Raw genomic sequence first — 13102 nt, 5'->3', positions numbered from 1 at the left:
TTATGTGTTATAATTTGACAAGTTACAGATTAAAGTGCTGGAAAAACTCTCTCATGTTGAGTTGGAAAACTGAAGTCATAGCCTGTTTGAAAGCAACAAGAGAAAAAAAATCCAGTAAGGTGCATACTGCATTTCAAAACTTCTTTAAAATAAAAATAAAACAAAGTTAGCATAACCAATAAACTTAGCCTGATTAAAAAGATAAAGACAAAAACATGATATTCCAGATGAAAAACATCTAATTTATAACAGTTACTCAACTCACAACATTGAAATTACCAGGAATGGGTTTTCTGTTAATATTGACTGAACTGGTATATTTCTCCACCAATCCATCTCACAATCCAGTCATGTAGCGTTGCAACAGACTGAAGGTTGAGTGTTCAATTAGAAACCTACTTGAGTTGTTGCTGGTTGTTTCGTAAAAGCTTGCCTGGGCGCTTACTTTCCAATGTCCAGGCTCTGAGAAACTCAGGTGATGGGACACTGAGCTCCTGGAAGAATGGCAAGGTCATGGCCTGAAAAAAAACCACCAAACATCTCTTCAATAATTTTAGTTGCCAGTCTAGTTGCAAAGGTGTAGTAATGGCACACAATGTAACCCGTTTGACTGACCCTCTGTGCAGTATTTAAGCAATTATAAATAATAGAGAATGAATTTACACAGATCTACTGCTCTATTGTCCACTTAACTACTGTCCGGTGAGGACTACAAGGGGTGGATTTCCTTTTCAGCCCCAAAACAAATCTGAGTGAACTCCCTCCCCAACATTCCTCATTTTAACAAACAGTTTCTGAGATTCTTTGAAAACACTTACAGACTCTTGTTTATATTTTGGTTTTAAAAGTGAATGAGATGAAACATGATCATTCCAGCCAGGTGCCAAGTAAGCTTTCCCTACTCTTTTGCAAAAGGTATATCAAATACACACTGTTTTCATTCTGAGTTGGTTTCTTTGATGTGCATAAAGAATGTAAATGTTCAACATGGCCTTTCATATTAGTTGGCCACAAAAAAAGTGTTTGGCTGAAACCAAGCTGTTCCAGTCTAAACTAAAGTGACATGTAATGTGGAGCATAGTTAAGAAGAAAGTCACCCACGTAGTGAAAATGGAACAACCAATTGGGTGAATAATGTGCCCTTTGCAGTGGAATTTATAAAAATCTATTCAGTTAGTCACATTTTCTTGTCTAAAAGCTTGCTATAATTGCTAAGGCATCAGGAATAATTACTAAAATGTATCTTAGATTCCATCCAAAAGGGCCAAATCCACATCTTCCAAAATGACATAACCAGGTCTTCTAAGCACCAAAAGCATTTATTGAATCATCAAATTAAATATATGAAACAAAAAAACTAATACAGGAACAATGTAGAAATGGAAAGTAGTTCTTTTGATAGTGTTTGTAGAGGTGTGTGTTTCTCTTACTTATCACTTTTACAATAACAAGATAAAAGTAGGCCTGCAAACCATAAAAGGTAAAGTTTCGGATGAAGTGCAGCATGACTCTAGCAGCTGGGAACATGTGGAAGGTAGAATGGCAATTGCAGGAAACAGATACTAGGAAAATGTCTGAGCTACATGCTCATATTGCCTGTTGGTACTTACCACTGAACATGGCATATAAGCAAATGCCATAATAGAACATACTGGAGATGAGGGGAAAAGGAAATAAAAAATATATATTAATATAGCTCACTTATGGAATCACAGTAGCATGGTGACATATAAAGGATAATACCTAACCTGAATTTTCAAATCCTCCAGAAAAGCTTCTCCAGAGATTTCCACATCGCCTGCATAACAAAGCCCGATATCTGACTGGACATATGCTGGGGAATCTTTAAAGAGATCAGCAGATACAGTTAAAGAAAACTGACATTATATAACCACATGTATTTTTCTATACCGAGGTGGGCAAACTTTTTGGCCTGAGGGCCACATCGGGGTTGCGAAACTGTATGGAGGGCCGGGTAGGGAAGGCTGTGCCTCCCCAAAGAGCCTGACCCCAACCTCTTATCCGCCCCCTCCCATTTCCAGCCCCCGACTGCCCCCCTCAGAACCCCCAACGCATCCAATCCCCCCTGCTCCTTGTCCCCCTACCACACACCCCCAGGACCCCACTCCCTATCCAACTACCCCTGCTTCCTATCCCCTGACTGCCCCCCAACCCCTATCCACACCCCTGCTCTCTGACAGGCCCCTTGGGACTCACACCCATCCAACCCCCCGTTCCCAGTCCCCTGACCGATCCCCCTCGTTCCTTCCCCCCTCCCCAAGAACCTCCACCCCATCAAACTGCCCCCTGCTCCCTGTCCCCTGAGTACCCTCCAGGACCTCCTACCACTTATCCAACCCCCGCTTCCTTACCATGCCGCTCAAAGCAGCGGGAGCTCGCAGCCCCGCCACCTGGACAGAGCCAGCCACGCCATCACACTGTCTGACAGGAGCAGTGGGCCACAGCGCTGGCAGCGCAGCAAACTGAGGCTTCAGGGGAGGGGCTGGGGGCTAGCCTCCCCGGCCGGGAGCTCAGCAGCCAGGCAGGATGGTCCTGCAGGCCGGATGTGGCCCGTGGGCCATAGTTTGCCCACCTCTGTTCTATACAATACCTTGCTAAAAATCCTAACAGTTAATGAACAGTAAATTCAGTGTTCAATAAATGTAAGTTTCACTTTCATTTGTTTAATTAACCATTCTCTCACTAACATTATTATATAATTTGATAAAACCTCTAATCCTTTAGTAGGATGCAAAACTGGAAAGAATTCAGCCTGTCTTAATACTGCAAATTTCAGCATATGACTGATTACTGTCAACCACAAATGAAGAAATTCTTAAAACCCCAAAGGGCAATATTGAACCAATTACACCACTACCTCGATATAACGCCACCCAATATAACACAAATTTGGCTATAAAGCGGTAAAGCAGTGCTCCGGGGAGGGGGGGAGTAGGGCTGTGCACTCCGGTGGATCAAAGCAAGTTCAGTATAACATGATTTCACCTATAACGCGGTAAGATTTTTTGGCTCCCAAGGACAGCGTTATATCGAGGCAGAGGTGTACCTCAAAATGAGTAGTGTGTCAGATTTACCTCCCAATAACTTATTGATTAGAAAGAAAGTATGTGCTTACTAAGTAGATCAGAAACCAAGGCAGAGTGTAAAATAACATGATTTTCTCCTGTGCCTATAGATGTCAAAATGGTATTCAACACCACAGGTACTAGGAATTTGACAAGGTAGCACCAATGAAAGCGATTATCTGAACAGCATTCCAAGATGTTTGGTACAGCTCTACATCTTTCATAGCAAGAGTGGGAGATACTAATTAGTGAACATTTATGCTAATTTGGAAGTGTGTAACAAGTAACAAGAAAAGATAGATGATGCCAATTTCTTCTGTAATGCAACAGAACTCTGTACTGAAGAGGAGGGTTTTTTTCTTTGCTTGGCAGAAGCAGGAAGTGAAGTAGCTTTGTTTTTTTCCAGTTTGCACTATTTCTCCACCTTCTTTTATTCCTTCCCCACTTCATTTCATCTTCCTACTTTAATTGGTTTTGTTTGATTTTATCAAATTTTAAAAGAGCAAACGTTTCTAGAAGAAAGCAATGTAGGCATCACCCTTAGCACCTATGTCTTATTTACTCACCCATCATTTTACAGCTTATGAAAAGTTACATATCTACACTATCCCACAGTTCAGATTACAGAGGTGTGAACAGCAACAAGCATTGAAGTGCTGTGCTGTAATTAACCAGTGTGGATGCTGAGGGTGCAAATTATAAGGTTCCCAGTTCGCATTAATGTAATCCTCTTCAAATAGGACTACATTAATGTAATGAAACATTCACGTGGAAGGAGTTACAGCGCAGCTTGTTGGTGCACACTGCTATTCACACCCCCGTAATCCAAACTGTGGGGCAGTGTACACAGCCTAAGGATTGTGGTTAGATGTTCAGCTGCATGTGTATGGTTTTTTTCTGTGCTGCCCCGGCTCTGCACAAACACCCGTCACAGCAGAACTGGAGCAATTCATCCAATAACCACAAGATCCGTTGAGGTACGAAGGCACCCACCGAGGTTTATTGTCAACAAAGCACGGTAATTGCACCTGGCAGACTCTAGGAGGATACTAAGACATGTATGCCCATGACAATGGATGCAGCCCAGTGAATAGTGGGACTTTCCATTCCCCCCTCGGCTGGACAGAGATAATTCCTCTGAAATGCATTTTTATACCCTAATACAAACAAGGTAGTAGTGCCTCTGACATAGTTAGTTACTGCACTCGGAGGTGGCTATTATTACCCATCACCTTGTACATGCTGGTTCAATTAAACCATTTTTATTACATACTGTCATCCTGACCTTATCTTTTAGGAGGGGTCAGTGCATTCCTGTTATTCTGGTGAAATGTTTATGTACCATCCTTAATATTGGAATGTTATGGTACCACTTAACATCAGAATGTGTTTCCGTAAGAACTTTGTGCTTAGCACTTCTTAGGAAAGTGTATTTTTGCATTAGCAGCTCTGTTCTTGCCAGATTCTGTGAAGAAGTCCTGTCTCATACCGAGCCTCTAATACAAGGGCTTATGTCTTAGGCTCTCTTCCTACTACAAGGATCAGAAGAAGATTATACAACCCATAAAATATCAGGCCCTTCAAGAAGATATTCTACAAATATTGTTGCCTAATTGGTAAATATGGGCTGGCCATTTGGTTTTGCAAAAGGCAACTCTCTCTGCTCAAGAAGTTCTTGGAAACCTTTATTTCTGAACATCCACAACTCACCTCCTGCTGGAGATACTCGCAATGCCCCCATCATGCAGTTCACTTGATCCTGCGTGCTCTCTTGCTGTCCAAAGTGTATCAAAGGCTTGTACCACCAGATGGGCACCTTCAGGAATCCCTGTACAGTGAATGAAAAATACTTGATTACTCACTTTCTGTACTATTACAAGTAAGTTAAGTTTGATTTTTTCATCAACAGAGAAGAGTATTAATCTGCAATGTTAATTTTCCACCTTCGTTTTTTTTCTAATCTTGTTTTGTGTAAAGGACTCCTGCATGGGCCTCGGATTCCTGTTTGTTCTACCTGTATAGGGCCCATGGAGAGGGTTAGGTGACAAAACTGGTTACAGCACAATGATGTCACCCATACTCAGAGTCTTGTAGAGACTGAGACATGGTAAGAACTAGCTGACTGAGGCTTAATTAACATGAGACCTAAGTGACATTGCTAGTTTGGGGAAAAGCATCAGGCTATATGACAAAGATTACATCTGCTCCTCTGACAGGGGTGTTTGTCCACCTTTGGTGACACTGCTTCACATTATGGGGCTCTGTTAGATTCCCAACTGCTCTTAGATGATCCGGAAGTGGAAATGACCAGGATGACTCTCTCTGTCCACATCTGATCAGGAGGTTGCAACCATTTCTTTCTGAGGCAGACATATTATCACACACTTCTTTGTCACTTCACTCCAAGCCTATTGCAATGTGCTCTATACATTTTAAAACCATTTACAAATAACCTGATACAAAATGTGGCGGCCTGCTAAGTAGCATCTCTCACCATGCGCACTTTACTGTACAGAGATCTGGACTGGCTGCCTGTTGGTTACCTGGTGGAGTTTCAGGCTTTGTTTTTGATTTATAAAGTTCTAAATGGCTTAGAACCTGCCAAACTGTAGCATGACACAAAGTGAAAATGTTACCTTGGGAGGCAGTTTCCCTTCAGTTATGACCAAAGTATCTCCACAGCAGATATTAAGCTCCCTCAGTCTGGCACCCTGCGGGAGCAGAAAGCATACTGTATTTTGTTAAGTGAATGAGTTTTTTCCACTTGTAAAAAGCATTCTGGGTGTGCAGGCCTTAAAGACACAGGGGCTTGTTTTTCCATACAAGAGCATTTTATGCAAAAAATCAAACTTTACTCACTTTCTGTACTATTAGCCAGGATGGGTAAGGAATGTGTCCCTAGCCTCTGTTTGTTCGAGGGTGGAGACAGATGGCAGGAGAGAGATCACTTGATCATTACCTGTTAGATTCACTCTCTCTCTCTCTTGGCATTGGCCACTGTCAGTAGACAGGATACTGGGCTGGATGGACCTTTGCTCCAACCCAGTATGGCCATTCTTATGTTCTTTAACTTCATCTGGCTGTTGATTACTTGATGGAGACTCAACAACTGTTCAGACGCACTAGACGGAGCAGGAATTTGGACTATCGTGTTGTGTCACCACCTGACCAAATATCGACACCAATGTACAAGTCTTTCCTTTATATGGGTCTGTGTTGCAAGTATAATAGACGTCCTATTGCTCTCTGGTTCCCATTTCCTCTGAAGCTCCCTAAGTTATCAATAAATAATACCTAGCACTTATCAGTAGGTCTCAAAGCTCCTAACACACCAAATCCTAGGCTTCAGGAACCAATTTTATGGAAAATCTTTAACATTAGCCACAGCAAATCACTACAAGGGAAATACTTTGTGTGTTACATATTCTGTGTGTGTACATTCTCACTCTTGCCAAATCACCAACAACATAAAATAGAATATGGCCTGCAATATATCACAGACCCAGGAGCCCTTAACATATTTGCTTTTTAATGTAAAACATAGGGTTCTCTTACTTCCTCGCTTAATGCTTCTCCAGCTTCATAGCACCAATCGAGTCTTCTCAAATGCCAGTTGTCACCTGCAAAAAGCAGAACACTGAGAACATTCAGCAAAATATCACTATTACAAAAGAATATGTAAACACACTCTTCCCAAGAGTAAGTAATTCATACATTTCTCAACTTTGACAAATGTTAGGGATTAAATGGATGCCAAATTTAAGAGAATTAAAACTAGTTATAAATACCACACATGCTCAGCTCCCTAAAACAATTTGTTGTCTTGCAACCACATTTTCCTATTTTATAAATGTTTCTCTCTCTCTCTCACTCTCTCTCTTCCCCTAACCCAGGGATGGCCAACCTGAGCCTGAGAAGGAGCCAGAATTTACCAAGGTACATTGCTAAAGAGCCACAGTATTATGTAATGATTATATCTGTGACAGACCCAAACCAGTGGGGTACAGAATTCTGGTAGAGGGCAAATATACTGGTCACTGGATAAGTAGTTTTCTGTTCCCTGAGTCACCAAAGCAGGGGCTGCACTAGAGTAATCAGGAACCTGCTAGAACCAATTAAGGCAGACAGGCTGATTAGAACACCTGCAGCCAATCAAGACAGGATAATCAGGGCACCTGGGTTTAAAAAGGAGCTCACTCCAATCAGGGAGGGGGGAGCTGGAGGAGAGGAAGTGCATGTGAGGAGCTGGGAGCAAGAGGCGCAAGGAGCTGAGAGTGAGAGGCTGTGCTGCCAGAGAACTAAGGAGTACAAGTGTTATCAGACACCAAGAGGAAGGTCCTGTGGTGAGGATAAAGGTGTTTGGAGGAGGCCATGGGGAAGTAGCCCAGGGAGTTGTAGCTGTCATACAGCTGTTACAGGAGGCACTATAGACAGCTGCAATCCATAGGGCCCTGGGCTGGAACCCAGAGTGGAGGGTGAGCCCGGGTTCCCCCCAAACCTCCAAACTCCTGATCAGACATAGGAAGAGTTGACCCAGACTGTGGAGAAGATCACTGAGGTGAGCAAATCTGCCAATAAGCGCAGGACCCACCAAGACAGAGGAAGAACTTTGTCATAATACATATGTGTGTGTATACACACACACACACACACACACACACTAATTTGATAATGTATATTTATTATGCATTTGTAAGGTATAGTTAACGATAACAACAACTTGTCTTAACGTTTTACTTAGTGGGACTTCTGGCAATCTTTGCTTTCAACAATTCCCTTGATGTTTGGTCTGTGTTCAGTTGTGCTCACACACAACAGTTATCTTACTGATCAGCGCTTGGACTTCACGTATTTGAGCGTTGAGAAAACAGACTCACAAAGATAGGTCGAGGCAAATATCGAGATTAATTTTAGGGCCCCACCTCTGATGTTTGGGTATTTATCCTTTGGTACAGATTTCCAGAAAGTAAGCTCTGTCTTCTGAGCAGATTTCAATCTGTCATCTTCCAAAAGTTCTATTATTTCCATCTGGGATGCTGCTTCGTCAATGACTAAAAGGGGCTTCAAACAATCGGCTTCAGCACTAAAAGGGTCAATCAGAAATCTGATCTGAGGTCTTTTCTGCTGCAAATCTTGGAATCTTTCCTCAAAACTGTCCTTAAGATCTTTAATCATGCTCGCATATCTAGTTATGCTCCGTTTTAGGGGGTCTGTTGCATCTTCTTTTGATCTTCTGGAAGTTGTGACATTGAGGGAAAGTATGTCAGATTTCCCTCAAAGCATTTGTCTGTGAAACATCTGCAGTTTGTTCATGAACGCAAATACACTTTGCACTAGATCAGACAGCAACCGGAATTTTCCTTATAAGTCCACATTAAGTTTATCCAAATGCAGCAACATGTCTGCAAGAAATGCCAAGTCTGGAACCCACCCAGCATCTGTAAGGTCAGAGGTGTATTCTTTGCTTCTCCTCCATAAATAATTTTACTGGTTCCAGGAGCTCAAAAAAACGGAAATAATGTTACCTCTCAAGAACCACCGAACTGCGCAATGAAATGGCAAATCAGCAGGGAAGTTGTCTTCATCCAGTTCTTCGATTAGGTTTTGAAATTGTTTGTGATTGAGTGCATTTGAAAGAATGAAATTCACAATCTGCAAGACTGGTTTCATGATGTGATCAAGTTTGAGATTTTTAGATACCAGTTGCTCCCGATGAATAATACAGAGAAATGTCCAAAATTTGGGAAAGCTCTTGTCAGACTTACAAATCCCCGCTAATCCATTCACAGATTCCCCACATGGATGGAGTCCTGTCTGTTGCAATAGCAGTGAGCTTCTGTAAAGGGAAGTGGTGTTTCACAACTAGCAACATCAATGCCCCCTTTAGATCTCTTCCACAAGTTCTGTCCTTTAATGGCACGATATCCAGGAGTTCTTCCATTACAACATAGTCGTCAGGCACAGTCCAGACAAATACCGATAATTGAGGTTTATCCTGTACATTGCACGACTCATCCAAAGCGATGCTCAAATACTCACACCACTGAAGTTGCAATGCAATGTCACTGTTCAGGTCGGCGATTCTGTGTTCTATGGTGTAGTGTGAAAGCTGCAGGCCAGAAATTTTCTTCTGTAGATTCTCATTCTCGGGTGACAGGATTGAAATCACATCAGTGAGGCACATTTTTATAAACTTGTCTTCAGAGTAAGGCTTTTTTGCACAGGCTATATACCTGGACACATAATAGGAGGCTAACGTTACAGTCTGCGATCAGTTGGCAAATCTGGTGAAGAACTGGGCTTCTACATCTGTTTGTTTTTTCAAAGTTTTCAGTTTTAAAGTGCGAAGTTCAGAACCTTGTGGGAATTCTTGATCCACATGTGCTTGGCTAGAAGGGAAATAATGTTGCAAGTCTGAAGATTTGAACTGAAAGACGCATATCTGGCAAAGAAGACACATGGCCTTACCATTACGTTCAACAAAAAATTACTTATTCTCCACCTCCTGTTGGAACACTCGATTTTCATCTGTGTATTTTCTTTTCCATTTGAACTTGCCTTCCATTGTTAGATGGTGTAAGAAAAATTTTGATTAAAAATTTCCACACCAGCTAGTGGTCACTGTGTACTTTATTGAAGGAGACACAGGCTCCAGCCAGGGGTTGCTGGACACCTCGCTCTGCCACAGGCCCTCTCTTTAACTCCACCCCTTTCACCAAGTCCCCATCCCCACCCTGTCCCACCTTTGCCCCACTTCTTCCTGCCCCATTCCACCCCCTCCCCCAGTGAGCTGTGTCCTTGCTCCTCCCCTTCTCCCTTCCAGAGCCTCCTGGCGCAAAACACAGGCAGCAGGCAAGGGGATGGAGGAAGAAGCAAGGGAGGAGAGGCTGTGCAGCGGGTCCTTGCTCCTCCCTCCCTCAGCGCCTTCCGCCTGCCGCTATCAGCTGTTTCGCGGCACTGCGGTGGCTCTGGGGAGGTGGAAGAGGAGTGAGGATGAAGCACTCAGCCCCTCTTCCTCCCCCCCAGAGCTGCCTCAATGCCGCAAAACAGCTGATCACGGCGGAAGGCGCTGGTGGAGGGAGGGGTCCTGGGCGCTGTGTCCTCGCTCCTCTCCCTCCCTCCCAGAGCTGCAACGCCCTGAAACAGCTGATCATGGCAGGCGGGAGGGGCAGGCGCTGATGGGGGGGGGCGCTGGCAGGAGGCACTGAGGGGGGGGACGAGGACTGATAGGCTGCCAGTTGTTGCTGAGTACCCACCATTTTTTCCCCAGAGTTGACTCCTGGCAGGAACTGCAGATTTTCTTTTGAAGAGCCGCATGCGGCTCTGGAGCCACCAGTTGGTCACCCCTGTCCTAACCAGAGGAAACTAATAAGATGTAGAGGGGAAGGGAATTGGCAGCTTCAAAAAATGCTGACAAATACAAAGAAAACAAAATGAAAAAAATTGAGAAAAATTAATTTTCAGTTATAAAAATGTTAAGCGTTACTTGTAGGTATATTTTCAAAACAGATGTACGATTTAAGTTGATGATGGCCTCTTAAAAATGAATACAACTGTTGCTGTAAGAAAAGGGTATTTTTACTACCTCCAGAATTTCAGGGCTGATTTGCACTAGTTCTGGGATTATAATATGTTAATTACTGCCATAGAAAGCATTTTGGAAGAGCAGTTATGTTTGTTCTTGAATTTTTCTTCTGAGGAAAGCATTATAAAACTGTTTATATATATTTACATTTTAAGGTCTAAAATTTGACCTTCCTAAACTAAAATCCCTAAATCCAGACAGAATTATCTTCTTAAAGTACAGGAAAAAAGCATGTCCAACCGTCTTTTTGAGTGGGGAAAAAAAGAATCCAAGTGATTTGAAACACAAATTTTATTAGAAAGAGAGGACCTAGTTCCACATGAAGTTCAAATTAAGGCCTAATTCAGCTTTTCAGAGTTGGTGATATAGAATAAGAACACGCAAGGAGCACAGTACTACTGCTTTCATGGCAGGGAAATCTATACATCTCTACCCCAATGTAACGCGACCCAACATGACACAATAGAGCAGCAGGGGGGCGGGGCTGTGCCCTCCAGTGGATCAAAGCAAGTTCGATATAATGCGGTTTCACCTACAATGCGGTAAGATTTTTTGGCTCCAGAGGACAGTGTTATATCGGGATAGAGGTGTACTTACAGAAATCAATGAGGTTAATGTTTTTCAAACATGAATTTACCTACTAGGTGACGCACAAACATACAGAGAAGTTTTAGATTTTAGCTTGGCTGCTAAACATGTATCGTAATACTAGTAAATGAACGTAGATGAAAATGTTTTCTGAACATGAACTTTCCTATTATCTGACTTGTTTAAATTTGCAACCTTTGCACTAAGATAGAATATTGTATTTAATACATATTAATTTCAGGGCTCAAGATAGAGGAATTGATGCATGCTCCGCTTTCTCTCCTTTTTTCAAGCTATTTCCATTTTTTAACCAGCAGCAATGAGAAATGCTGTACTGACAAAACCACCAATATAGACAGTAAATCACTGAATAGCTTCTGCATGCTCATTTCATTTAGCACCTTTAATAGTGGAATGGTCCAAAGCACATGCTCACATTAATTTCACTTTTACAGCTTTGCTTTGGTAAAGTGATTTAAAGATCTCTTTTTATTTATTGTCATCACTGAAGTCAAGGGTGAGTTTTTGACCAATTTAGACTGGCAAAGTACAAAGCATGAACTTTATTGGGCAGAGATTCCAGACTTTCATTCATTTTCTCCAGGCTCAATAAATCCTCTCTTTCACTGCATCTCACAATAATGCAAATGAGCTTAGTTTAAACAATTACTTTTTAAGTACTTTTTAAGTATAGGGTGTGCAAAAGGAATCTGCAAAACACTGAACACATTAGACAAACTACCTTGTACAACTAACCTGGTAACCCAGATTTCTCCAGCATTAAGTTTAGACACTGAAAGAAAAGAAAAATACATAGTGATATTTAACCCCAGTACATAATTGGAAAATCTAGTTTTGTAAATGAAATTATTTTTCCAATGTGTGACCAAGTCACAGTCTGGTTCCTGATCTGCTACTATCCTAATTAATAGAACTGCATGCAAACCCTTACTTGATGCTTGTCAGAAAGCCATATCTAAGCCCTTAGAACAGAGGTGGGCAAACTATGGCTCATGGACCACATCCTGCCCTCAGGACCATCCTGCCTGGCCCTTGAGCTTCCAGCTGGGGAGACTAGCTCGCTGTGCCGTCAGCACTCTGAGTGGCGGGGCTGCGAGCTCCTGCTGGGCAGCACGGCTGGAAGAGCCGCCAGTGTAGTTTATTAAATTGCTCCTCGTAGGGAATGTGCTACTTATGGTGTACTACTTACGGCTGCCAGTCCTGGTGCTCTGAGTGGCATGGTAAGGGGGCGAGTGGGGAGATTGGATAAGGGGCAGGAGGTCCCGGGGGGCAGTCAGGGGACAGGGAGTGGTTGGATAGGTATGGGAGTCTCGGGGGTGCTGTCAGGGGTGAAGGTGTGGCTAAGGGTCAGAGCAGTCAGGGGACAGGCAGCGAAGGGGTTGGATGGGGGGCAGGGAACCAGAGGGGTGTTTGGGGTGAGGGGTCCTGGGAGGCGGCAGTCACGGGACAAGGAGCAGGGGGTTGGATGGGTCAGGGGTTCTGAGGAGACAGTCAGAGGGTGGGAAGTGGGAGAGGACGGATAGGCGTTTGGGGAGGCACAGCCTTCCCTACCTGGCCCTCCATACAGTTTCAGAACCCCGATGTGGCCCTCAGGCCAAAAAGTTTGCTCACTCCTGCCTTAGAATATAGAATTATTTTCATGTATAAATGTATGAATATACAAATTTTAATATTCTAGAGGAAGCAGCTTTCACAGCCTGTCAGAAAATAGACTTGTGCTATCAATTTATCACTTCTATAAGAGGACTTCTGTTGTGTAGGAGTTTGACACAACAACTTCCTCCCACAGGTTTCCTTTACTAAAACAAAGCCAGAATCTTAA

The 13102-nt window shown here is 42.9% G+C and overlaps 1 protein-coding gene across 10 annotated transcripts in view; it reads right to left on the bottom strand.

Annotated features, from left to right (window-relative positions):
- Positions 1–13102, bottom strand: part of LOC116819471 (ubiquitin carboxyl-terminal hydrolase 40) — a 73940-nt gene that overhangs the window by 14603 nt on the left and 46235 nt on the right. For 6 of the 10 annotated variants that reach the window (XM_032771220.2, XM_032771221.2, XM_032771222.2 and 3 more), the window contains 6 exons: positions 12016–12052; positions 6642–6706; positions 5723–5797; positions 4797–4914; positions 1749–1843; positions 400–518 (listed from right to left, as the gene is read on the bottom strand). In XM_032771220.2, the coding sequence (XP_032627111.2) occupies positions 400–518; positions 1749–1843; positions 4797–4914; positions 5723–5797; positions 6642–6706; positions 12016–12052 (509 nt within the window). Of the gene's footprint in view, positions 1–279; positions 519–1610; positions 1652–1748; positions 1844–4796; positions 4915–5722; positions 5798–6641; positions 6707–12015; positions 12053–13102 lie in introns of those variants that run through there. The other 4 variants (XR_012656607.1, XR_004372417.2, XM_075069848.1 and 1 more) reach the window with 4 other exon arrangements.

The sequence above is a fragment of the Chelonoidis abingdonii genome, chromosome 10, assembly GCF_003597395.2.
Source record: "Chelonoidis abingdonii isolate Lonesome George chromosome 10, CheloAbing_2.0, whole genome shotgun sequence".
NCBI lineage: Eukaryota > Metazoa > Chordata > Testudines > Testudinidae > Chelonoidis > Chelonoidis abingdonii.
This window is presented reverse-complemented; position numbering and strand designations above follow the sequence as displayed.